We start from the raw sequence: 27,994 nt of genomic DNA, 5'->3' as shown, positions 1-27,994 counted from the left end.
TGGGAGATGAGAGTGGTTGGCACAGGAAGCCCTTAGCACCAGGCAGGATCAGGTCTTAATGACCCAATCCTGACAGGTACTAAGCACTCTAAATTCCCACTGATATCCATGGGAGTTGCAGGGGCTCAAAATCTCTCATATATATGGATCACTTCACTCATCAGTCAACAGCAGCCACCTCTGGACTGGAAGATAGTAAGCTCTGAAGAGCAACACTTCACAACCATTCAGTGTCTTCTGCGTCGGTACAGACAGTTGGCTCCTAGGCAAGACCAAACCTTGGCATGTGTCTTTTTTCTGTTTAAGGTGTTCAGGGCAAAGAGTCGTCTCCCTGATCCACCTTCATTGGATGTAACTGAATAGTTTTTGAATCCCTTTATGATGAAAAAATCAGTTACAGGATGAGGAGGAATAAAAAGCTAAGTTTTATTATTTCTATCTCTGAACACTTCTTGAAAGTGCTCTACAATTGTTGCACTGATCCTTATCTAAAGCTACACACAGACATAGGTGCTGGAACTAGGCATGCTGGGGTGCTGCCGCATCCTCTGGTTTGAAGTGATTTTCAGTTTTGAAGTGATATCTCGGGTTTGCAGTTTGGTTCAGTGGCTCTCAGCACTATACAAATTGTTCCAGCGCCCCTGCACATAGAAGCCCAAAAAGACTCTCCCAAACAGTCTGTCCTTCCTGATGTCCTTCGCTAGTTTGATTTCAAAGGGGACCTGCGCACCCCAGTGATCATCCCTCAGGCAGGTTTCTATCGCTAGGAAGAAAATCTTTCTGATGCTCTCATAGGGGGTTCTGTGCAACCTGAGATAACACCTCCCCCCTTTGCTAGAGGCTTCCTAGGCAGTCCAAGTTCTCACACAAAATACTTTCCCTACCCCCATTGAGATTGAGCTCATCCTCTGCCTGATGCCTATCTCCAGTTCACCTCTGTAAAAGAGGCCATTGCCTCCAGAACTCGTATTCCTGGTTTCTACAGTAACATTGGGACGTCGCCAATCCTATCCCCAGCTGTCTAGAGGACAAGGAACCAGATCCCACACTGATGAGCAAAGTACAAACAGCTAGACAGACAGACAGGAACTTTTGAGTTCTGATCCCAACTCTGCTACTGAGTCACCTATTAAACTTAGGAAAATCATTTAACCGCTCTACACTAGAGAAATGTACACAACTCACTGTTTGGTTCTGCTAGCATGCCAGTAACACAGGATGCATCAGTTCCCCCATAGTTCCCAAATCTCAGCATGCTGCTTGGCTCCCTTTTTAGATTGCATAGGCTACTATACCAATTAGAAATGGACGTGCCCTGCTCGGAATGCACAGTGGTTGGCTGAGCCATGTCATGTGGTGAGCAGATAAGCAGAGATTTATGTTTTTAAGTAACACAGAAAATGCAATTTATCATCTCTAAAAATCAGAGAAATTTATTTCAAGAAATAACGTATTTGGGTCTTATAGCCATAGCATTTACACCACATTATATTTGTCAGACCATACACAGAAGCCAAGCAGCTAATTAGAATGTTGCTCTTCTCGACCTACAATCACATTCCATTGTGATTGCCCTTACTTCAGCGACCTTACAACCCCCTTTCCAGAGCTCCAGCAGAAACCTTCCTTGCTGCACAAGGAGTGAGAGCTGGACAATCATCTTTGACTCCATCTTGAGAAAAAGGTCAAATTCCAGGGGACTTATGAAAATCAGATTTCTTCCACCACAATTCTACTATCTCCCAAAAGGCCTTTCAAAATTTCAAAACTGCTTCAGGGGAATAACTGATAGTACACATTGCAATCGTGTGGTGCAGCATAAATGTGGATGAGACAACCTTGCTAGCAGGACACCTGTGCTATTGAAATTTACCCTAGTGCAGCCCCACTGAGTCGAGCTAACTGTAGTCCTTTCTCTAGTGCTGACATAACTTTTATCTCTGTTTTGCCAAATGGAAACAATACCTGCCTCACCAGGGAATTGCGAGGACTAATTAGTTAATATTTGTACAATGTAGAGATAAAGTGCTACATAAATGCTAATAGAACCTACACAAACACACTGTGGTTCTTTGTCCCCCTCTGCTGGGTGGCACATATAAGATATTTGTAGGCTCCTATTGCCTCTAAGCTAATGGCCCTCGTCCTTTAGTTCAAGCAGTCGAGGCTCATGCTTTTAGATCTAGAGCTCCTAGGTTCTGTCACTGCATATGGCCTGACCAGGGACATCATTACTTTAAGTATCAGTATTGCTATTTAAAAGCAAGCTTTGTTATAAACTGAAACTACAGGAGTAACGTTAAGCAGTCAAAAGGGCCAAATTCTGCTCTTAGATCTGGGATTGCAACACCCACTGAATGTAACAGAAATTCCATTCCCTGTATCTATGTAGGCAGAATTTAGCCTCCTGCAACTCCCCCATTGGTATTAAGCCAGGACATTACGGCTAAAACTCTTGCTTTTACTAAGAGTGCATCAGGGGCACCTTATTCTCTTCTCAGCCATTACCAGCGCTTCTACATTTAGGAAATTTGCCTATGATGTTACTGCAAAATACACTCACTAATATATTTTAGAAAATGGTTATTTTTCTCCTTTTGTGTCATACTCCATGAGTCTTGCTGCCATTCTCATTGCTTGGATGCTCCCAGTATTTTTCCCATAGAAAGAGAGGATATGCCTGAATTAATTTAATGGCCAAAATGTTTTGTTGAAAAGTGGTGGCAGACATAACTTTTAGTAGCCAGCTTAAATAGCCCCTTTCACTGTAGCAGTTAACCATTATTGTGGCTGGCAGACCCCTCTGCATTGATTCAGGATCATACAGCTATTAGCGTTGAAGTGGTTGGGGAAGCTGCAGTCCCTCAACCGTCCTGTGAGAGCAAGAAGATCTTGTTGGAGGTTGGGGAACAATTTGCTCCCAACCCCTCAGAAGAGCAAAAGCCATCACTGGAAGCTTACAAATTCATTTCCAAACCAGCTCCTCTAATTGGCATATCTCCCTTGAAGTCATGGTAGCTATGCTGTTTTATACCAGCTGAGGACCTGGTCCAACATCTCTGGTGCTTGGAAGTCACTTATCCTTTACCAGTGATCCATAGCTTCAATGCATATTAATAGTTTTTCTCAATTAAAATGTGTAAGAAAACACTACATTGTGGCTTTAAGCCACAGCCTGTGCAGAGACAGGGCCAGGAGACTCTGCACAGCAACAGGAGTCCCCAGGGCCATCTGGTATCCTGATGGTGCACACCCAAGAACTCTTTCAGCCTGAGTGAAGCATGTTACTTGTATTGTTCTCATCTCTACTGCTCATTGTGGAAGGGGGACAGGGCCAGCAGTGCCTTCACCCAGCCCCTTGCAGGAATCTAGCGCAGCCAGAGATGCTACCCACAAACGCTAGAAATCTGGCATCCCTTCAAAGCCATGTGAAGGGGGGAGATTCTTTGCATCCTCTCCCCCAAACTGTGTCCTCTTCCAGGATCCCTAAATTAACCTTATTTTGCACTAAGTACTGTACAAGAAAAGTAAGGGGGAATGACAAAATACAAGGAAAAGAAAACGCAACCCTCTTAGTTCTGTCATTTCTTGCTACTGCAGCCCTGAAGGGTCTGCATTCTGGTAAATGCAGAACTTTTTATGATGTGTAAGTGACTTAGGAAAAGTGAGTATAAAGTGTATATTCCTTTCGAGGCTGCCCAATACTGAGACAGGGAATACACCAAACAGAAGACATACAGCAGAATCATTAGATGGTACCATACAATCCCAGGAACCTTGCCATTGAATTTAGACCTTAACTGCTATAGAAGTCTAAGAGTCTTGATCATAACTGACTAATGATGGGATTCCTTAGGCATGAATGCCCAGAATGGCACAAAAGACTTACTCTGTTCGTTTGTGCCCAGAGCCCATGATCAGACACTAGAAGAAATGGGTAGGTAGCAGTGAGGTCAAGTGACACATTGGACAATCAGCTCTCTTGGAGAGGGGGGCAGTGAGGAGTGAGACACAACTCCTGGTGCGACATATCTTCACTCAAGTTCCTGTTTTGGAGTTGAGGTCAGAAGAGTGGGCAGCCTGGATCTGGAAGTGTAAAGATGACAGAAAGATGGACGGGGGGATAGGTCAGGGAGGGGAGCTAGGTGGACAAAAGGAAGATCATGTGAATGAATGTTTAGACGGGCAGAGCAAGGGGTAAGTGAGGGAAGGGCAACGACAGAGGTGGACACTGGCTGAATGGACACAGTAGACCAAGAGTAAGGAGTGAGAGCAGGGCAAGAGGAGAATGCAGGCGATATTTAAGACCGCAGCCAAGGCGTGCCCAATCAGATATTACTTCTTGGCTCTCAGGAACAAAAAGTTCCTGTTCCTGACATATATTTTCTTTTTTACAATGCATAACTTAAAAATAATTGATCCATATGACAGAGGTGCTTAAATTCCACCTATTGAGCACAAAGAATCCTGTTTAAGCATCTCATCTGTACTAGGTATTGTGATACAGCATGGCCAGAGGGCAGCATAAGAGTGTTAGCAGGGGGCCTTATTCCCTGCCAAGGGAGGAAGGTTTGCTTTAGATTAACTAGAACAGCTGTGGCCAATTAGAGCACCTGACTCCAATTAGAGCACCTGACTCCAATTAGAGCACCTGACTCCAGTTAGAGCACCTGACTCCAGTCATGGGATATAAACCCCTGCTTCAGTCAGACAGGGTGTGGTAGTTGAAGGAGAAAGGTTGGATTGGAGCAGAGTGCAGATTGCAGAAGAGAAGAGTTTGTCCAGAGAGAAATAGAAGGTTTGGAGGAGTGCTGCGGTGGATTGGGAAGCCCAACAGAAACCCTAGGTAAGGGGCACCAGGCTTGTATAGAAGAGAGGCGAGAAGCCCTTCACAAGCTGACGGGTATGAGAGGGAAGTAACCCAGGGTAAGAAAGCGCTAGTCAAGTGGTTCACCACAACCCCAGGGCCCCTGGGTTGGGACCTGGAGTAGAGGGCGGGCCCAGGTCCCTCCCTCTCCACTCCCCTCCTCCAAGGACACTAGGGGAGTGATTAAGAACTGGTTCAGAGGCAAGCAATATCGCCCTGAACCTACCGCAGAGAAGAGAAAGCGCGAGACCCAGAGAACAGTACCGGCAATTTGCCACAGTATTGAAATACCTGGCTCCTGACAGGATTATAGATGGCTGCACCATGCACTAAACTTATTCTAAGGATGGAAGAATCTGAAGGAGTTTGAGGTATAAAGAAGCAAAAACTTTTTTTAAAAAAAGTTTGAGATGCTCTGTGAAATATTTTAGTGTTGTTTTCTTTATTTGGGGATGATACCATTTCTCAGAACAGTGATGTCCTATTAATTTTGTTTCACAACAAAAATGTGGCTATTCTGTCAGTATGGCACAATGCAACCATGCGGATATTGTGCTGCCATGTGACCATAACTCGAAAGTCATGTACTGAAAGCAAGTAGAGCTTTACTTTTATTGCCACAGATCTGACCGTAGTGGAGAAAACACACACTTTTCGTACTAGACTGGCTGCAGCCTCTAGCAGATGGATGCATATCCCATATGACAGGATATGTTTAGCAGCCCTGGGAAACTAAGGTTTGAAATCAATAATTGCTAGTAAATCACTAACTCATGTTGGCAAAATATCTGTGTTATTAGAGATCAACCCAAAAGGTGCTCTCCTTTAATAAACAGAAAAGTTGAGGTTTTGTGCACAATTTTGGATTTTCTTGATAAGTGTGTAAAGTGTAATTTCTGCATTAATTCAAAGAATCTCCCCCAAAGGGAAATAAATGTCATGTTTGTTTTATGACTTTAAAGCTTAGGGACAATTCTACCATCGGGTAGTTTATGGATGTTCATGTCATTTACTCTGGGATGCAGAATGCAACTTTGCCTTGTAACTTGTGTGAAAATAGTAATTTGCACTAAAGAAACAAGGCATACCCTAAAGGTGGTGCCAGCTACACTAAGTAGATGAACATACTAGACATAGAATTGAAATGCCCAGAAAAGGCTGCCCTTTCCCCAAAAGGAGGAAACCATACATATTCCTTTCTTCCAAAAATAATCAGTATGAAATTAAAGCTGATCTAATGTTTTAACTGATGCAGTTATCCCCAAATGCCTCAGGTAGAGCCTGGTCCAAAACTCATCCAAGAAAATAGTTATCTTTACACTGACTTTGGCTGGCCTCACAATCCATGATCATTGCACATATATACAGACTGCACTGTATAGCAGTGAATATGGCATGTTACTTTTTCCACTAAATCCTTTCGCAGTGTGGCATCTGTGTATGTGATGCCCTGATCTGAATGATATGTAGGGATATGATTCAACCAAGGCATCACATTACACGGGATACATCATTAACATGGAAAGCTGGCCGCTGTCAACTGTTACAACGTCACCTGGTGTCCTGAGGCCCATTTTCTTGGGCTGGAAGCTGCATTTCTGCCCATTTGGTTTCCATAAGCTACAGCTACTGACAAATGCAGGACTTCTGCAGAACTTAATGCTTGTAGAAGAGGTGTCGCATGCGGAGAGACGTCGCAAATACAGGCTTGTGGCAATTGTGCCTGTGTGTACATTGCCACTTGTGTGTTTCAGGGGAAAAGAAGGTTTTATTCAGGGCCTCTAAATGAGGCCAATCGGAAAATGCAGGGACTTTTCGGTCTGTGTTTGTACAGCCCCTAGCACAATGGGAGCCTGGTCCATGACTGGAACTCCTAGGTCCTACAGTAATACATATAATAAATAATAATAGTGTGAAACCCTTCCGACATGCTGGCCTATGCCTGCACATCCTGCATGACAAAGTCCAAGATCCAGTGTGCACTATGAACCAGCCGAGCCTGACACACGTATCACAAGTGAAGAGAGAAGGTGTGTGTGCACAAGTCAAAACTGGAGAAAGGCCATTCATTAGTCAATGTTTTCAATGTATTTTTGTTGCTAACAACACAGCCATGAAACATGATGCCGCCATTCATTTGTAACATTTTATTTTTTAATGGAAAATCTTATGAGCTGCAAGAGCATTCTAATTGGGATGGCAATATCTCCTCTACAAAGACATTTAAATTATCTGTCAGTCATAATTGCATCTTTCCATTGAATATTTTGCCTTTGAAGAAGGCATGTAAAGGATTTACTGTTCTTTACAACCCTGCTACCTAACCTCGATCATGCCATTGATCTGAACCCAAAACTCCAATAACCAGTCAGAGTCCTGGATGTGACATTATTGCAGGTAAGAAGGGAGAAAATAATGCAGGGCCAAACCTGTCAGCCTTTACTCAGGCAAAATTCCACGGACATGAAAAAGAGCTTTTGCCTGTGTGAAGGCAGCACGATTTTGCTTGTGGTGAATAATTTCAGGCAGATTTCTCAAGTTTTGATTGTTGCTTCACATGGGTAAAACTTCCATTGATTTAAATGGAGCCAGGATTTCACTCTATATAAGCCAGCCTTGGATCACGAAGATGCTGACCCTGCAAACGCATATGCACGTACTTAACTTTAAGCACTTAACTAGTCCTGCTAACTTCCGTGGTAATACTCATGTGCTTGATATTAAGCACGTGCTTAAGTGTCTTCAGGATCAGATCCCTAACTATGAAAAACAATAGACTGATCTTTTTAAAAAGAATTAAGATTAAAATAGCTCCATTTGGAACAAGTATTTGTCAATCGCCGAGTAATTAACTTGAATTAAATCTATACATAGTTAAAAGTAGCACACTATATATCATACATCATTTCACTGACAATATGCTTTTTGTAAGAAAAGTACTAATGGTCAGTTGCATCAGCATCTCCTTTTACTCAAAAGCACAGAAGCTCTGGTTAGACCTTTGACGACTAATTCTGTGAAGAAGACAAAAAGGCATTCACTTTGATAGATGTAATTCCCTAAACCAGTTTGCACATCCATTTAAATACATAATACGTCAATCCATTCTTTGATGACTTTACCTGTGCCATTGTTCTGACATTCGTGTTAAATAATGATCTACTGAGGAAAAATTGCTTGCATCAACTGTGGTCTTGTTCCATGTCCAAATCAATGAAGACCATTCTGAAGCCCTTTAAGCAAAAAAAGCCTTTGTTAGTGAGCAGTTAATTAAAGCCTTCTATTTTTCCAAATTTAGTGATTCTCAGGAAAATTTGAATCAATATATTAAGTCACATTCTTTTCCAGAGTACTGTTAAAAATTTCTGACTGCAACAAGCATTACTGAGAAAATTAAAACTGTTTATGGATGCAGTTCAGAAAAATAATTTAGCTAATTTTCAAATATCTTCTATGTGATTTAACTAGGGAAAGAGACACCTAACTAAATACACTTATATCTGAGCTAAGCAAATACAACTCAATGCCTCATTAGCGTGTGGAACTCACTGCCACAAAATATTGTTGAGTCCAAGATCTTAGCAGGTTCCAGACAGGGATTAAAATTTTGTATGCATAAGAAAACCCATCCAGTTATGTTAAGGTAAAAAGACGGACATGGGATATTAGCCCTCATATTTCAGGACATAAACCATTTACTAACTGCCTCGGTTTAGGAAAAAAGCTTCTTAAGCTCCTCTAAGGGCAGGTTATTCCATAGTTGTTCATTTCAGTGCTCCTTGCACCTTCTTCTGAAGCATCTGCTACTGCTGACTGTCAGGAACAAGATCCCAAATTAGATGGGCCACTGGTGGTCAGACCTAGTATATGGCAATTCCTATGTTCCTGTAAAACCAAACCATCTTTGTTGCTTCAAAACCAATCCTAGTTCTGTTCTTTTGTGTTCTCCTTTCATCTTTCATCATAGGAACAATTTTTCTTCCACAACCCTTTCTTCTTCCTTTAAGCTTCTGTTCATGCCAGACCTTGTAACCGTGAGTCTCGTCTATCTTTGCTATGAGGTGGAGATATCTGCATCCTTGGGTGAGCACCAAGGCATCCTGCCTAATTTCCCCTCCTCCCCACACTTTATTCCTCACACTACCACCCAATAAGGCACTGCTTTGTAGCTAGTGTTGGGGGAAACTGAGGAGGCTTGGTTTGCAAGGGCTCAGGCAAATTTTTTTTCAGTTCTTGTGGTTTCACTCCCCTTGAATTTAGCTTTGAGTTTCAGGTTCCAACAAACACACAACCTCAAAGTGAAATTCAGCTGAAACCACTGAGTTTCACCTGATTTAAGGTCAAAAAGATGCAGAACCATCAAACTTCATATTTTCCTCCTGTTTGACTTCGGAGCACAGAAGTCTGTGAGTCTGTCAGTGAACCTCACCTAAGTTTCCAGTGTGTAAATAAGCCAGGTGTATTTTGCCTAGCAAAAGCTTCATATTGCTCTAGCTATGACAAACAACCTTCCAGCCATGGACTGGCAAGAGTTCCCTTCAGTCCATCCATGCTGCTGAGAGTACTTGCAGTTGCTTTTCAAGACACTTCCCCACACCCTGCTGTGGAGGGATCCCCACCTGTTGGGACCTCCGCTGCCCTTACTGACCTCAGGAACAGCAGAACTAGGTTGAGAACTGAATATGATTCTCCCCAGTGGCAGCGCACAGCACTATGACTAGTGCTGACCTGGCTTTCACCTTCTTTAATATGCTCAGTTTGCACCTACTTGAGATGTTCGTGTTTTTGGTCTACTACAGCGCTTGGATCCCTCATTTGACAATGCCTGATACTCACACAACTACACTATACAATCTCTAGACCTGTCCTCGGTTGAATAAGCCAGGCACTTAGTTAGCACAATATTGTAATGTATGTTTATGAACAGTTTTCCTTTAAGACTACGTGAGAGGATATCAGCTTTTCAAAATCTACAGGATAAAGACGGCTGAGTTCAGTTATTTCAAAATGATGAGTAATATGTAGCACATTTTAGTGCACTTCCTCTTTCTTCTAGCTGATTACTATTATTTTTTAAAAAATATATTTATCCTAACATGGGGACTGGGACATTTCCCAGACTCCAGGTTTTGAGTCTGACATCTCAGTCTGTCACTACAGAAAGGACTTTAGTTTTGTAAAACAGACTGAATAAGTCCCACGTTCTCCAGAATATCTGGGATAAATATGCTAAAGGAAATATGACAAATAATCGTAAAACTGTGTAAGAAAGAGAGAATCCCTGCTGATCAGACGTGTGTTTGGGGCCCACCTCAGGAAAACCATCTGTGCAATTGGCACATTTGTTGGCAATCTCAGTAAAAAGACCAAAGACTTAATGGGCCATAGCAACAATCTTGATGCCTCTAGAATTTCCTATCAGAAACAAAATCACCACCGTTTTCCAGAACAAGATTGAGGCACCTTGGTAGGAACTGTCAGCAGTTTGCCTACGATGGACCCAATCAGTGCATAATCAGAGTGTGGAATCCTGCCCCAGTGCAAGTACGTCTACAAGGCAATAGAAGACCCATGGCATAGGTACAGCTGGTCTGGGCCAGCTGACTCAGACTTATGAGGTTCAGGCTGCAGGGCTAAAAATTGTAGTGTAGACGTTAGGGCTTGGGTTGGAGCCAGGGCTCTGAGACCCTCCCCCAAATGTCTATACTGCGATTTTTAGACTGAGTCCAATGACCTGGGCAGAGCCGCCCAGAGGATTCAGGAGGCCTGGGGTCTTTGATGCAGGAGGTCTGTCCACTCTGGGTCTTCGGGGCACATCCGTGGCGGATCCCGGAGCAAGTGAAGGACCTGCCACCGAACTGCCGCCAAAGACCTGGAGCGGAAGAAGCCCTTGCCACTGAATTGCAGCCAAAGACCCGCAGTGGAAGAAGTTCCAGGTCTTTGGCAGTGGGTCCTTCACTTGCTCCGGGTGTGTTCGGCGGCACTGAAGTACCTGCCGAAAACTCTCGTGCGGGTCCCTGAAAACTCTCGTGGGAGCCCCTGCGGGGCCCGGGACCTGGGTCAAATTGCCCCACTTCCCCGCCTCCGCCCCCCAGGCAGCCCTGGACCTGGGCTCTGAGACTTGGTGCCACAGGTTTTTTCTTGCAGTGCAGACACACTCAGAGAAGAAGTTTTGCTATAGATTTCAGCATGGCCAGGTTTTCACCAGAGTCTTTAGTTGTCACAGTTATGGATCTAGGCCAGGGGTGGCCAAACCGTGGCTTGTGAGCCACATGTGGCTCTTTTACAGTTAAAGTGTAGCTTGCAGAGCCTCTCTGCCTCTCTCCCCCCTGCATTTTCCACTTACCAGACTGGGGGTGGGGGTGAAGCTCAGGGCTTCTGCCCTGCAGTGGGGTGGTGGGGCTAGGGGCTTCTCTGCCCAGTGTATGTGGGGGGGGGGGGCATAGGAACTGACTCTGTGGGTGTTCCAGAGCTGGAGCACCCACGGAAAAAAATAAGCGTGTGCTTAGCACCCACTGGCAGTCAGCTCCCCCCTTCCTCCTCCCTGCCAGCAGCCCTGGTGATCAACTCCTCCGTTCCCGCCCAGTGCCTCCCACCTGCCGCAATCAGCTGTTTTGTGCCATGCAGAAGGCCCGGGGAGGAAGGGGGAGGAGTGGGGATGGGGCACGCTCAGGGGAGGGGGCGGGGAAGAGGTGGGGTAAGGGCAGGAACAGGTGGGAGGGGGATGGGGGCTTGGGTGAAGGGGTTGGGGCCTGGGGCGGAACGGGGGTTGAGCACCCCCCAGACCCGGAGGAAGCCGCAGTCTATGGGGGAGGCTTCAGCAGAAGTGGGGCAGGCGCCTCTGGCAAGGCAGAAGCCCTGACCCCTGTAAGGTGCTCCAGGCTCTCAAACTTCTGAAGATTATCATATGTGGCTTGGGGGGTCAGTATGCTTGGTCACCCCCATCTACAACCTTTCACAGTGCTAGAGTTTGTTATTAAATTATTTTACTTCTTGTACAATATACAAAATACTACATAATGCCACCATAACTCTCAAAGATACACAAGACAAGACAACAAAAACTCTTACCAAACTAGTAGGACAAAAAGTAATTAAAATAATACAAACACTGCTCAGGAATGTGGGATCGTCATGAAGTCTGATGCATCCAGCCCAGAAAGCTGGGGTTTCACCTAAGGAGTGTTAGATGCCACGATCAAACCTTAGAGGGCATTCGTTATTATTTTGTTTTATAAACTTCCAACTATAAATGTAAAAAAATCAGAGCACTTCTGTCCTCAGTGAAGCCAGGATAATTTTACTGGGACATGGGGTAAATGAGAGCTGAGGATGCTCAGTTATAGAACTATCATAAGATCTAGGCCAGAGTCTGGCTCCTTATATTTATTTGGCCAAAGTAGTTCCTGGGTTTTATTCATAAAACTTTCTCGATTTTCTTCTTAATTTTAAGGGCAGACCTCTCTTGATGGGTAGAATTTACTACTATTCCTATTTCCAGTAGAAGTGATTAAAAAAAAAAAAAAAGATATCCTCCATTGTTGTTTGCAGTGTTGTAGCTGTGTTGGTCCCAGGATATTAGAGAGACAAAGTGAGTGAAGTAATATCTTTTATTGGACCAATTTCTGGTGGTGAGGGAGCCAAGCTTCGATTTACACAGAGCTCTTCTTCTTGTCTCACTCTTAACAAAAAAGATATTTTATTAGAAATTAAAAATTAACATGGTATGTAAAAAATGTAGAATAAAATCTTAATATTCACACTGAAAAGGCATGAAGAAAAAGGACGGTCATCGAGCGATGGCCCTCAATATGTTTTTTTTAATGTTTAAATCAATTCACAATCTGGGGAAAGCTCTCTGTAAAGTAACTAACTGGAATACCTCTGGGTGCTTCTCACATGGTGCTACTGTATTTCCACATCTCACCCATTAGGTCAATGAATCAAGAAAAGGGTTTTTTTAGAGTCTCTGAGGTATCAGTACAGGAGTGAACATTATGGTGATTTAGGAAGGTAATGGAATGAGATTATACTCACAATTATTTGTGAACTCAGTATGCTGTCCTAAACTATGCTGAGTAATTTATGCACATTCCAGGAGGAGATCAGAAGAAAATCTCAGCCCCTCAGCTGCAGTGGCTATTTTGTCAAAGTTAATATTCAGAAATCACACTTTGTGACAAGCACATTTACAACCATAAGAAAGGATCCTGTTTTTGGGCAGCTCTGTATCTGTATCTAGCTACATACATGTATACGCAGCTGGCAGTACAGGAGGCAGCTGTACCACTCCTTTACTCCAAACCTGGGTTCACCTATGGGAGGTGAGTTTAACCCTTATTTGAACATTATCCTATTAAATATCTTAGCTGGAATAGCAGAAAGAGCCAGGAAATCTGCAGTTTTAGGATTACAAATCTTTACAAATCATGCATTGCACTAGCCTTTAACTGATTTGTATCCTTTGAAGAAAAAAGTAAAGCTCCAGTAACTCCCTGTATATTTGTAAATGACGCTACTTTTTTACCTAGAATGAAATTACACATCCAGGAGAAGGCTATAAAAATGCTAAGCAGCTCTTTGCATGTTCAAGTAGGGTGCATACAGACTGTATAATTATTTGCCTCCATGCACTGAACAAATAATTCCTTGGATCCAGTTTCTAGAGGGGAAAAGAAAGTGACACTTCCCCTTTAAGACTAGAGTGGTTTTGTATGTTGTGTGAGAGAGAGAGAGAGAGTGTGTCTCCTCCTCTTTGAGTGACACAGCAGTTAGATATGCCTATCAGTAACTTAAACCCCACAAACTCCACCTTCTAAGTGAGGAAGCTGTGGGTTGATGGAAATGTAGTGAGCAGATTGAGACGGACAGTGAATCATTAGCAAACTGCAGTGCCAGGATGAACTTGTCTGGAACCTAAAAGGAGAAAACAATCTTAGAGTATTTTGCTTTGCGTGGTTTTGTTCAATACAGCCAAAGTGGATCTAACAGCTGGTTGATCACCAGTCCAAGATGCTTCTGGTTTCCCAGCGGGTCATGGAGCCACATATTCCAGTAAGTAGCATGTGGAATTGATATGAACCGGAAAAGTTGTAGTTGATTTAAAGGGGCTTAATTCGTATCCAAATAATTGCCTGCCCAGGTTTAGTGCCGTTTATAACGTGAGCGCCTGGGAGCCTGGGATTGTAAAGTTCTCAGGCGTGGTCCCTGGAAGTACCCACCTTGGGCTTGTTTTATTCTGCTAGTTGATATTTGTCAAACCACGGCTGGGGCTTTAACAATTTAAAAGAAACCGGGTAAGTTGGTGAGAAGACTGACCCGTCCATTCTGATAAACTGGTGTCAGTCTGGAAGGGGGTCTGTCGGTGTCTAAAATGGTGCTGAATCAAGGTGATCCCTTCGATTGTCTGGTTTAAAGAAAAGAAAGTGGGACAGGCTGGTGTGTGGCAGGAGAGATCTGAAACTCCGGGAGCTTTGCTTCAAGGAAGCAGACAAAGTGCAGCCTCTGTGTCTGGCTGGGAAGCAGCAGCCTGGCAAAGAGCGAGAAGCCTGCAACACTTTCCTCCCCTTTCTGTCTCGGATCGGTCGGTTCAGTCAGAGAACGTCTCCTAGGTCGCGGAATAGTTTTATTTCTTAGACAAACGCACCGTCTTGGTTTGTTCATGATCTGAGAAACACACACGATCCTCCTGCTCCCTGCTAGCACCAGCAAAGAGGCAGAGTACAAATGCAGATACGAATGTCTCTGGTTGCTGCCTGCACCCTGGCACGGGGCTGAGATGATTAATGCAAAAGGTACTTTATTATTAATTATTATTATATTTCATCATGAAATGTGTCTCGAAATCCGTCCGGAAAGGAAGTAGCTGCTGCCTGATTTTTATCCTAGATTAAATGCTGACTGCACAGAGACTAATAGGATTAGAAACCTGCCAGTACACTCAGCCCTTGGAGCTGTAGTATCCCTGTGTAAACAGAGCAGTACAGGAAGGCTTGCTTTAGTCTAATTACTGGGGGCTTTTGATTTAAACTTAGATCAAACAGACATGGACGAATAAAACCCACCTATTTAAGGGGACTCCCCAGCAAGGTGTCACACACAGGATGAGGGGTGCTAGGGGTGTGTGCGTGTGTTTCTATTCTGTTGGCAGAAAAGTCTGTGCTTATTTTTGGAGTGTAAAGTGCACACTTTGCAGGCAGGATTTGAACAAAAGACCCAGCTGAAAGCATAAGGAGCCCTCTAGTTATTCCTTCCGAGAGTTTGCAGCACAAATTCGAACCCCCTTCAATATAGAGCGGTGTGTGTGTGTGTAAACAGGAGTGACCCCGGAGTGAGGCGAGAAGGTGCAAATTGAGTGTGTAAGACTGGATCGGAGACGGGGCTGTTTTTAAAATAAAATGCCTGCTGACTCACGTTTTTAAACTGTTTTGGTTTCTCATCCTATGATTAAGAGCCGCGTTTAAGGCAGTCGCAGGGTAAACAACCAACTCGCTGTCTCGCTTCCCTGTCTCTCCTGTAACCTGCAGCCCTGTGATGTGGTATCCTTCCTCTCTTCGCTTTCCTTTGACCCCCCTCCCTAAATTATCTCCCCGCGTCCTGTGGCTCGGACCCCTTTGGAAGTTGCTGAGGGGGGCGGGTTGGTTTGGGTGCTGTTTGGCTTCTGCTCCTTGCTGGGTCTCCTGGCCCCGGGGTGCAGTGGGGTAGGGCTGAGGGCATTGCAGCCTCTTTTTGTTAGGGGGGTGGCGGGAGTTTGTAACCAGGGGACTTGGAGGTTTCCCGGGGGGTGTGGGGAACGGCAGTTTCCCTGGAAGAAATCGGGCTTTAGTTTCCTTTCAGGCCGTTTTCTCCTGTTCCTGGAACAATAAATTAAAAAGCGGCTTTTGTTTTCCACGAGGCTAGCAGCCGAGCAAAGGGAGGGACTAGTGCAGCGAGCCGAGCGTTTGTAACTGGAGATTTATAGGTTGCAGGAAAGCCTGGGACGCCCAATCGCTGTCTAACATGATCAGGGCTCTAATTCCCTCTTTGCAATTTGCAGGCTCCCGTCACCACTTTGCATCTTCCCGTCTCAAACAGATTAGCCCTCCAGGCACCCGGGTGGCTCCGCCGGGAGTCTCCGCATCGCTGCTGGACAAGGAGCCTCCCTCTCTCCCACGGTGGTGGCGGGCGGGGGTGACCTCTAAAATGACCCCCTCCTCCCTCTCCCTGTCGTGCTTCCCCAGCCTGCGAGCTGCAAATGTGGAGATTAAGTGTGTCTGGTCCCTTCCCGGGTGCGTCTGGAGAAATCCCCGCTGTGCGTGGTGCAGGGGGCGCCTTCCCCGCTCCTGCCGCTGCAGGAGCTCGCTCGCTCCCTGGCCTGTGGAGCAGCTAATGACCCGTGCAAAGCAGCGGCGACTCCAGAGCTTCGTGTCACCCGCTGGTGTGGACTCCTGGCCTCCTTCCTTCCTGCTGCCTATTGCAACACCACTGCCCGGGATGATTTAGTTGGGGTTGGTCCTGCTTTGAGCAGGGGGTTGGACTAGATGACCTCCTGAGGTCCCTTCCAACCCGGATAGTCTATGATTCTGTCCCCCTTCCAGGGGCTGGCATTTCTTTTGGGCGGCCACCTCCCAGCTGTGAGCTGAAACGCCCAGAGCTTTCCAGCGGTCTGGAGAAAGCTGGGGGTTAAACTGAGCAAGTGGAGGAAATATTTCACCTATTATATAATGTTTGTGTTTAACCCCTAATCCCTGGTTAATTCCTGCGGCTTGTCTATCTCAGAGGTCGATTGCTTGGCGAAAGGAGAGAAACTGACCCCTATGGCCTGGGGGGGACCTGAATGAGTGTATTACCTATTGCAGCCGGAAGTGAGATCTCTCCACCCCACAAAAATCAATTTATCTTAATGTGGGAATTCTTCCTCCCTTCCCCCCACCAGTCAGCTTGCTAGAAGGAAATGAAGGCAAAAAGCATTCCCAGGTGCCTTTCCCCTTCCCTGGTTTTAGCCCAGGCTGAGAGGAAGGCTAGCCTGTCCACATACAAAACTGACACTGGGAAATAATAAGCCAAGTGCAGAACGCGGGCTCTCCCCGCCTTCCCCTCCTTTGTTGCTTCCCTTCTGGAGCAAGATTATTGGAAAATAAAGCTGCTGATGTGAGAGATGGAACATATGGTGCCTCCATAAGAGAGGGAGCTGAAATGGCCTTGAACCTGCCCGACTGACCAGCTGTTTGCTGCCAGCAAGAGCAGCTAATCAGCTCTTTCCCTTAAAGAAACATCTCTCTTTTCTCTAGGTGCTCATAGTTTGCATACTAAATAGCATATTCTCAACAGGGGGAAAAGTAATGGTCTCACATATTGCTTTACTAGTTATTGGCATGCTCCCCAGCCCAACACGCCCACACACTGAGCAGGAGAATATATTTTCTTATACATTTATGTAAGATCACTGATTACAAGTATAATATTAGGGGTGGGAGGCACTAATACTACGATGGGAGATGCCAGATGCTTGCAAGACAAACATATGTGTTTTGTATAAGAGACACTCAGATGAAAGGCTGGTTGAACACATATACATACAGGCTTCTAAGTCAAAGGCAGGCAAGAGTAGTTTGAATAAGTTACTCTGTGGTATTAAATAACCATAATCTCTCTGTTCTGGCAGTGACTATTTTCAGTTGTCTTTCTGTGCCATATGTTTGGAAGGGCAAAAGAAAGCAATTTGGGAAAGATGTGTCTGGCTGGAGGGAGGAGGTGGGTTGAGGGAGAAAGATAGAAGGAAATTCCATGTTAGGAAACCATTAGCAGAGGGTGACTTCTAATGTTTTCCTGCCACTGACGTTGACAGTGACACAGATGTGTGGGCTGAAACAGGAACGTCACTGAGTTTTTAAACTCAACCAGGAAATAGTCTGTTGCTGAGGGATGAAAAACAAATACTATGTATCGTAAAGAAGGTGATATGCAGTTAACAGCGCCTCTCTCCAGTGAGTGAAAAGCTATTTAATGGTTATCGCTGAGCAGCCCAAAGCAAATCTTGTTCTTTTCTAACTGAGTTTCTGATTACAAAAAATAGAATTTAAAAACCCTTGCAACTAATAATTCAAACTCAAAAGGGCAAATATTTATAGGATTCCACTTTTAAATCCTTGAAACAGTAATTCTTTAGACTTTGAAGAGTGAAGGTAGCTATTAATGTTTCTTGGAAGAGTTACTACTGCCAGCAGTTAAAATATCACGCCTCTTATGGCTTCTCAGTGCACAGATGTAAGAGGTGCCTTATAAATACATTGTATTGGGTATCTTGCAGTGAATTGTTCTTAATATTCCATTGTGACTACTGTACTTAATATTTATATTGTGGTAGCGCCCAGAGAACCCACTCAGGGTTAGAGACCTGTTGTGCTAAGCACTGTCTGAACACACATGAAGAAGCAGTTACTGCCTTAGAGTTTATAATCAAAGATTCCAATCTTGCAATCAGAGCTCTGCAGGAACAAGGGTCAACCCATGGGGATATTAATTGCAGGATTGGGACCTAACTGGAAACTAGCTGCAATGAGCGTAACAAACAATTGGAGGGAGAGGTGAAGGACAATGGAAACAGTAAATTAAGAAGGCTAAATAGTGTACAGTTTGAGAGTTCCCAATCATTTGATCGATAAATGTCCCATGTTCCTTGAAAAATAGCTGTAGAGGGATCATTTAAATCTTGCAAAGAGTGGGGTAATTAGATTTATGCAGACTTGGGGGGCAGAGCCATGGAGAAGTAGGAAGCTGGCTGAGGCTTTTAAATTGAAAGGAAATGGAAAATCCCGAAGTTTGCATTGTTCCTATCTGCTGGCCATTTGTGAGTTGTCAGCAACATGAAACCTTTAGATGAAACCTCTTTAAAAAAACCTCTTTCTTTATATCTGACAGATTCGCCACTCACTTTTTTAAGGAATGATTAATATTGTACGCTGCTAATTTTCAGCCTCTATGGGGAGAGCAGTATTTTAATTCATTAGTAAGGCTTTCTGTCCAATGTTCTCTGACTTACCATTTAGAAAAATGGCTTTCACACTGAAGGAAGCAGAAGATACACCAAAGCTTCGCGTTACAATGTTTTATATCAATATTGATTTCTTTAAGGGGGTGTTTGTTATAAAGAGGTAGCTTTTATCCCCTTGAGCTCTTTGGCAATTATCTGGCTGCCATAAATGTTGATACGCACAGAATGGATGTAACTAAAAAAAAAATCTCTTCATCCAAGCAAAAAAGGCTGACTGTTTATTGGAGCAGATAGAATGCTGAGAGTGTGAATAGACAAACCCATATGTCGCTGGTGAGAGAGATAAATGATGGACAAACAGGAGCTGGTTACTATGGATCAGCACAATAAACCAATTCCCATCATACACCTCTCTTAATAATATACCAGTTTCAGTGCTATTGACGGGTAACCTAGGTAGCACCAGTCAACTGTAAGTTTTTCAACTGTTCTTTTATACATCTCAAAGAATAGTTGAGACTGTTCTAATTTTTTCAGATGTTGAACCCTAAAATTATGCAGCACTTCATTTCTTGCCAGAAACTTTGGAGAGGGAACTTCAGAAAATTGCCTTAGAATGCCAAATGTAGAAGATACTTTGGTATGGTCATTAAGAGTTTTATCTTGTTTAAACGCATAAGATGTGGCCAGTCAAAAAGGCCATTGCTTCAAATTAACTAGGCAACTTGTATTGCACTTATCACTGTGGTATCTGAATTCCTGGTATGTTAAACTGAAATATTTCTTTAGTTTGAGTGGAGGTAGCAAATGTACGTCAGATTTTATTGATTACATCTGCCTTTCTTTGCCCCACTTCAGGCTACTGATAGCTTCAGGAAAACTTTGCAAAACAATCAGCATTGACATCCCTTTCTGTATTTCTCTTGCTTTTTATTATTGGGAGCACTTTTCGTGGAAAACCAAATGCTTTGTTACTTAAAGGTTTCACCTTATCCGGCAGGAAAGAGGGAGATATTTGTCACCTGCAGTTCCCTGAGAGCCAGATTGTGCACCTTAATTCAGGATGAAAGTATCTCTCCGTGTGACTAAGAGTAGCAGAATTGGGACCATAGTTCTCTATGTATGACCTCATCATTTTCAAAGCAACCAATTGCATTGTCACAGAGAGTAATGCATTCAGATGGGGGTAACTAGAAAGTATAAATGAGCTCTTTAAAAAATGAAGGTTTTTTTATTCCCCATGTAAATCTCCTCAATAATAATAATAAATTAAAAATGGAGGGAAAGGAAACAAAGCAGAAGAAAAGATGGTTTGTTTTGCTTGGAATTTTCCAGGCAGCCACATCAACTCTTCTAAAAAGTGTGTGACGTTATTGTGCATCTTAGATGAAATGAGTTGCGCTCGGTAATGTATTTTGTCAGAGAGAGTAATGTTCTTTTCTCTCTTGGTGGGCCTGTTCTGGTAACACTTAGGCATGTGAGGGACCGTGATTTTTCTCCCATGAGTAAAAGTTCACGGATCACGTCCTGTGTCCTCGAGGAAGGGGAGTGCGAAATGCCATACTCCCACTTCTCATGGCTGCTTGTTGGAGGAAAGGAAAGGGAAAAAGTCTGAGAAATCTGGAGGAGACCATCGTTTGGGTCAAATTTTTGGCTGGCCCTTGTACGGGAAAGCAGTTGTGAGGGAGGTGTGAGCTTGCATAAGGCCAGACTGAATTGCACCCTCTGTGCTCTGAGTAGGAGTGGTTAGCTCTGAGTATAGCAGGGATTACTTCTTCTTATGATTATTTGTATGACTGTAGCATCTAGGAGCCCTGTCATGGACCAGGAGCCCATTGTGCTCGGCGCTGTCCCTACTCCAAAGGACTTACAATCATCTTCTGAATGCCTGTGAACCTCACAATGCTCTCATGGGGCAATGGAGGTGTCCCTAGGCCTATGCTCACAAAGGGATGTTGCAGAGGGAATGATGCAGCCTCTGCATCTCCCGTTGCTCCTCTTGGGGCAGTGACACTTCCTACTACCTCTTAGTCTAGGCTCTGCCTAATCAGTGCAATGAGCCAGTGATGAGTATTGACCCATTAAAGGGCTGCTACTGACAGGAGGCCAGTGAGTGAAAAATCATGTATTTATTTTGCAAGCTGTCCAAGCTCTAAAAATATTGTTATGAAGTAGTGAAGTTGTGTCACTGGTAATGACACACCTGGTCCTTCTGGTGGACCATTTCAAACTCTTGCTTCTTTCTTTGTCTGCCTGTCCCAGGCAAAGAACTTGGCAGCTTTATCAACAAGGCTGTGCTGTACAAGTACCTCCTGGAGCATGTCCTAGTTCATTAATCATTGATGAGCTGATATTTCAGGTCTGTCCAGTGTTATGAATGCACTCCCAAGTAGATCCGAGAACCTCATAGACACCAATTCTCCTTCACCTTGATTGTAAGATGTTGTTTTCTTTTGAATCTACCTGGTGATCTAGCCACAGCAGCCCATTGTGCTCTCCAGTTCAGGAACAGACCGCTGGAGGTTCAGTCTGCTGCAGACATGATATGGATTACCTCTGCAGGGGAGGGTGTTAACTGTCTTATTGTTTCACCCCATGTCAGGCAATCTATTGAGTGGCATCAGTGTAATAGCCCTGGGGGAAGCCAGGTTGTTTTTTTTTTTGGTTTTTTGTTTTTTTGTTTTTTTTTTTGCACCTTCCACCTTCATAGGTAATGTGTAAACTAAGTGGGATGGAAGGTGTAGGGGAGAGGTGAATAGCTGTGTAAAAGCAGTGGATTTTTTTTCAAAATAAATGCCTTTCACCCTTTCCCTCTCTAATTAGAAACCTTATTTTGAGGGACTTGTTCATAAGACAGTTTTATATCAGTCATTAGGGTCAGAGAAATATTTACTTGAATTTGACACGCACACACAAATTAGTGGAGAGTATCAACATTGTATGGCCAGGTGTCTTTATATATTGCATTGGTTTTTCCTTACTCTGTTCCAGCAAAGGTTCTTCTCATCTTTGAATCAAATACCTTTGAATTTTTTAAAAATTAAACTCTCCCAAACCACACCCATTTAATTTGTCAGAATTATGCAACACATTTTATTTTTGCAGGGAGTAGATAGAGCTTTGCTATTCGAGATTTACATTAAAATCAGAACCATAAAAGTAGCTTTCTAGTTAATATCAGAGGTTGATCATACTGTGATTATAAAGCCTGTACTGCTATGTAAGCCTCTTTAGTTTCAAGTTGTTGATCTTGATCAGGGTGTCTACAACAACAATAGCATTGATTTCTAAATCACATGTTTTAAATAAGATTTAGGTGTTAATACAGGCTATTTGAAGACTTACTCTGACTTTTGAATGTTACTCCTTTTGGTTGGACTGCAGTTGTAACGTACTTGCCAATCTCGCATGTTTTTTGTGCATATTTTGAAAGACTGGCAAGCTTTATGCTATGTTTTGTGAAGAGGGCCCGGTTTTACTAAGCTGCTTGTCTGTCAGGGATTAATTTAACCTCTAATTACTACATTTTCTTCACAGTTTGCTGCACATGAGCATGTTATAACAAAAGCACAAAAAAGGATGCCATTTTATTTAGCCACTACTCTGAAATTAATTTAGGGGGTATAGAGTCAAACCTGACACACTCAGTGTTAAAATAATTGTGCTGGCATTAGAATTATAGTACATAATCTTGTTGCTTCTAAAGATACAACAGCACTAGTGTAAATGGTGTTGTTAACTCGTTGTAGCCAGAGATATAGAAATGATTTATAGCTAGAGAAAAATTATAATTACGGTTTCGGCAAATATTTCCCCAGAAGTACAGCTTTAATCCATTCAATAATTTTGGGTGAATTTCAGGCTTTTATAAGGGTGACTTTTAAAGGTCTTCTTAATTGCAACAAACAAGCATTGAATATGGCTTGGGTTTCTTCCAGACTGGAGATTCTCTATTAAAAAGTAAAAATCTTAGGAACAACACACAAGGCCGTATAGTCTATATGTGGGACTCACACTGACATCAGAAACGGTGCTTTGAGAACAGGGTATGGTCCTGAAGGAAGGCAATGAGTCTGGTTTTGTGATGAATCCCGTTTATGAATCTCTTCTTTTCATGTATTGTGCTCCGTAATGTTTACAGTGAAGGTTGGTTTTTTTTTGTTGTTGTTGTTTTTTTCATTTCGTTTGGGAAGATCGAGCTATCTCAGCAGAAACCTAGCCTTTCTCTAGCCTTGGCAGTGTGGTGTGAAAAGAACTGTATTGTCTGCTGAATCTTTTTCATGCATCTCCTCATCCTAACGTTGACCACCTCTGAGCAGGCCTACTGAAGTTACTTTAAAAGTGTAATTTATTACATATGGCTGGAAAATAATTGGTCACATATTGCTGTTTTACTTCTAGCAGAAACAAAAGGTTACTGTTTGCTTTGGGGTCATGCATGTGAGTTGTGCAGTGACAGCCCAATCCCGCAGTCCTTGCTCAGGCAAAACCCTCTCATTGAATTTGATAGGACGCTTTCCCTACATAAGGACAGAATAAAGACAGCAGGGTTTGACTCTGAAACTGGCCTTACTGAAGATGTGAAGGAACATGGTGTTATCACATGGGTTTGGGGCAGGAGTGACTGGATTGCCAAAAGAAGTAATAGAAAGATGGAATATTCTGGTTGTCCTGAAGAGAAATCGGATTATTTCCAGGAATCCCTTCCTTCTATATTCTCCATCCCCAGGCCAAAGTGTAACCAGTTACTGTAAACATTTACTCCAATAACCCCTAATTTGAGGGTAAATTGAACCTAAATTAAAATCAATCTGTGTAAAGGACTGGAGGGTTCAATAGACTGGTAATGAGATATGGAGCCTTCTAGTAACCAAAAATTATATTTCATGGCTTTTTGATAGCTAATGTGAAACAAGTTGTAGGTCCCACTCCAGTTCTTAGTGGCCACAGATGTGTCTGTGACATTTGATACCTTTGTTTGCAGTCTTGACAAAGAGGCCAAGGACTGAATGAGCAAGGAGACTGACTAATGCTCTCGCTACCCTTTTCAAGTGTCCACTAATTTTGGTTGCCTCAGGTTCTGCGCTCTCAGCTTTGAGATCCCTAGGACCTGATTTTTCAGAGGTGTTGAACATCTACAGCTCCACAAATTTCAGTGGAAGCTGCACATGCACTCTACCACTGAAAATCTAGTGCTAGGTGTCTCAAGTCACATCGCCAAAAATGGAGGCAACTAAAATGAATGGACGCAGTTGGGGAGAGTAGGCATTAGCCTCTTAAGGTGTGTCTACAAAGCATAGTCGCTGGACTTGGGCTGGTGCTAGTGCTCTAAAAATTAGCTGTATAGACAACACACTGAAGTTGCGGCTTGGGGTCTGAAACCCACCCCCTCACTAGGCTTCATAGCCTGAACTCCTGCCCAAGCCGCATCTTCAAAGCAGTGTCTACACCAGTGGTTCTCAAACTAGGGCCGCCACTTGTTCAGAGAGAGCCCCTGGCAGGCCAGGCCAGTTTGTTTACCTGCCACGTCTGCAGGTTCGGCCGATTGCAGCTCCCAGTGGCTGTGGTTCACCACTCCACGCCAATGGGGGCTGTGGGAAGTATGTCCCTCGGCCCGCACCGCTTCTAGCAGCTCCCATTGGCCTGGAGCAAGTTTGAGAACCACTGGTCTACACAGCTATTTTTAGACTGCTAGCACAAGTCCCACTGGCCGGAGTCTGTTAACCCAGGCTGTAGGGTTGCTCTAAAATGCTGTGCAGACATATATTCACTTTCCCATCTGTGAGATGGGGCTAATAATATTCTTAAGGGTGTGACGTGATGTGACGGTTAACTAATTAAAGTGCTTATGATTCATTGAAATCTTCATTTTCCAGTGCCTTAAGTCTGGCACCTTCCACATGTCTGAAACTTATATTTAAAAATAAAGTCTGTTAGCATATTATTGTGCCCTACTAAATATGAACTTTATTTAAAATCTCCTCTTTGTTGCAAACTTAACATTCAGAGAAAGTTTGACAGCTGAAGCCTTCAAACAGAATGTTCCAGTTATACTCATGCTTTGGCTCCAGTGATCCAACTAAACCAAGCTGAACTCTTTTTAAATGGACATTGCATTGTGTCTTCCCCTTTGGTACAGGCAGGAATGAAGAAAAAGCTCTCTAAGAGTGGGGAAATGAGATATGCTTTTAGGAATACATTAGAATAGTTTGTTCACCAGCTGAGGTTTTCACAAGGTTCTATTTGCCACAATTGATTATGTGAACATGCTAAATGGATATTGTAGTTTGTACTGTTCCACTCAAACCCTAGAAGCCTTTTCCCAATACAGTGAGATAATAGTTTCAAAATAACTGTCAAATATCCATCTGGTATGGTTAACAGAAAGATACAGAATAGATACTGAAGGTAATTTCATTTTGCTATGACCAGCTGCTTCTGCTTTTACTAGAGTTTTCAGAAAGCAGAATTTATGTATGGAAATAATCTCAGAACTTTTATGGTATTTCAGTAACCTAGTAGATCATGTTTAAGGACTTGGGTTTTGCCTGTTTTTCTAAGGATACTTATTTTCTTAATTAACTCTGTTGATTTAAAAAAAAAATCACACAGGCTGCAAAAACAATTATGTACAGTACTACAGTCAGTAACACAGGCAGAAGGTTTTGATCTGTGGCTGCCAAATGGTGACTCATTAGAAAAGAATGTTTGTTCCTCCCTTTTCAAAGAGAGTTACTCTCTACAAGCAGCAAATAGCTAGTTTTGATGCTACTGCTCTGAAATGCCTGACATTGCTGATGCACTAAAACATAATTCTTTAAGATTATTTGATTGCAGGCTGCATTCAGATTTTTTTAAAAAACTGACTACATTTTTAGCACCTTGGTTGGAGTCTAAATAATAAAATCTAATTTAAATCAACTATATTACGTCTTAATAATGATGGAGGTCCTCCAAGTATTTTAACTGTGGATTGTTTAAGCTATTTTTAAACACATGGGACTATTTCTGGTTAATTTTAAACAAAAAAAATTTGCATTGGGTAACAGTGGGACATTGGCATTTGTGTGATATGAAAGATTCTTTCTGCCTTTTGCTGCCAAGGGTGATTTACTCTTCATTTTTTCTAATATTTCATCATATAGAACTGTCAGTGAGCTGTGCTCAAGAGTGACAGCCAAAATCCCCTCAAAGAAGTGTCTTTTGCTCAATATCCATATTGTTCTTGGCTCTCTGAACCTTGTCTTTTTCTCTCTTCTCCCATTATGCTCCCCCATCAAATCTGTAGAATAGGTAAAGTTTGAAATCCTCCCTATCTCATCTCCTAGTCTTCTTATTCATGGGCTTGGTTGGCTTGAACTGTACATAGCTCTGGATGGATGTTTTTGTGGTTGCAACAACACTTGCCTTTGACTTGAAGCAGAAGTGAGTGCATTAATGAGCTTTCAGTCTTTATCAGAAGTGAATCGTGGTCACACATCCCAGAAGGTAGATCAGCCTTAATTTCAAGTGAAAGTCCTATGTCCTCAGATAACTTCTCATGTCAGTTAAAATTCAGTATTCTCAAATTCCATGAGTGTAGATGAGTGAAATGTAAAGTTTAGGGCAAGTGTGAAGGATATAAGTGAAAATTGGGATGCTTTTCCTTACCCCCTCAGGGCCCCTAAAGTCAGCTGTAATGGAGTGATTTGATTACTTTGTAGTGTTAAACTAAAAGGATAAATATACATGCCTTGGGAGTGGGAAACAGATCCAACAATCAGAAAGCAAACAAGTTAATAAATGTGAAGTTACTGGAGAAATGCTACTTCTAGAAGATTGCAGATACATCTATGACTTTGGGACAGTCTATTAGTATCATCATGTTAGTTATGCATCATGCCATTGATTGGATGCTGTGACTGCTCTGTGTTTTGAAGGGAGAATGCTTTGCTTCAATTAGCAATAGATTTATTAAGTTTTTCAGGGTCACAGACAAGTAGAAAGCACCCCACTTTGCTTTTCAATATCTTCTACATATGTGCTTTACATCTGGAAAGAGTTTGACTCAGGCAGTCTTGTTTGCCCTAAGTCCTTCTGGCTCTGAACATCTCCTACCAACACTTTTTCTTCTCCTCTCCCCCCCGCCCCAAAGCTGACGAGAGACACAACTTTTGAAAGACTCTCCATAGATAGAGTTTGAAGTCAAAATTAGCCACTCTAAATTGTTTCTGATGCTCACGTGCCCAAACCACATACAGTCAGCATGCACAGAAATCTTGCGAGTTGCGGTAATGTAGAATGTCAAGTGTTGTTGTGTGAGGAAACCCATAGCACTTGCCTGTATGGCACTGATTTTTTGGATGTTGTTACTTTGTGAAGATAAGGCATGAATTAATTATTGGAAGTCTTACGTAAGCCAGTAGCTTTAATTTTATCATATCTAAGGATGGCAGCAATGGCAAACTGCAGGGTAAATGACTGATACTGGTGGCTGGCCAGTCCTTCCAAGTGTCTTATATCTGTAACTGCATTTCTAATATTTCATCATTTAAAATGGTCTCCATAGTAGCCCAGCACCCACTTACAGCTTCAGACTAATCCACAGAAAGTCCCTTTGTTAGTATTCACGCTGTGAATAGAAATAGTTATAGACCTTTACACTGGGATTATGGAAAATTGTACCATTGAATGGCTTGCCACACAGAGTACAGTGGAGCAAACTGTTACACTTTTTATGAAACCAAGAGCTCAGTTAAGTTAAATTACCCTAGTGTAACATGAGTTTATAACGTTCACACGATTACAAAGGAAATGTGTTCTCAGTGTGTGTATGCATTATTAAGAAAATGCAGCTAACCAAGACTAGCTGGTATGGTCTGAAAACATTACTCTTTATTTTTTTTTAAGAAGCCTGATGAGCGTCTGCAGGTATAGTTTTGTATATAACTTCCATGCCCAGTATGTCAGCTGGGCTTAAGCTTCTGCTATGATTTCCATTGTAAACTTTATTCCCGGGGGTTTCTAATTAACCTGTAAACACTTTTTTTGTTTGGAAATTTGCTATTCTGTTTCTCCAGGTGGACCCACAGATAAAGGTTTTCTTCGTCCTTCACTGTGTTTCTTCAGTTTACAATTATTCTTTTCTTCCTTTTATTTTATTTTTGTTCTGCAAG

At 42.9% G+C, this 27,994-nt stretch overlaps 1 protein-coding gene across 1 annotated transcript in view; it reads left to right on the top strand.

Moving 5' to 3' along the window:
* Positions 1 to 13,677: 13,677 nt before the first annotated feature.
* MAMLD1 (mastermind like domain containing 1) overlaps positions 13,678 to 27,994 on the top strand; it is a 112,540-nt gene continuing 98,223 nt past the window's right edge. Inside the window, exon 1 of the mRNA XM_075068863.1 lies at positions 13,678 to 13,921. Coding sequence (XP_074924964.1) covers positions 13,880 to 13,921 — 42 coding nt within the window. The 5' untranslated portion in view covers positions 13,678 to 13,879. The remainder of the gene's footprint in view (positions 13,922 to 27,994) is intronic.

Source organism: Chelonoidis abingdonii, chromosome 8 (assembly GCF_003597395.2).
Source record: "Chelonoidis abingdonii isolate Lonesome George chromosome 8, CheloAbing_2.0, whole genome shotgun sequence".
Lineage (NCBI taxonomy): Eukaryota > Metazoa > Chordata > Testudines > Testudinidae > Chelonoidis > Chelonoidis abingdonii.
This window is presented reverse-complemented; position numbering and strand designations above follow the sequence as displayed.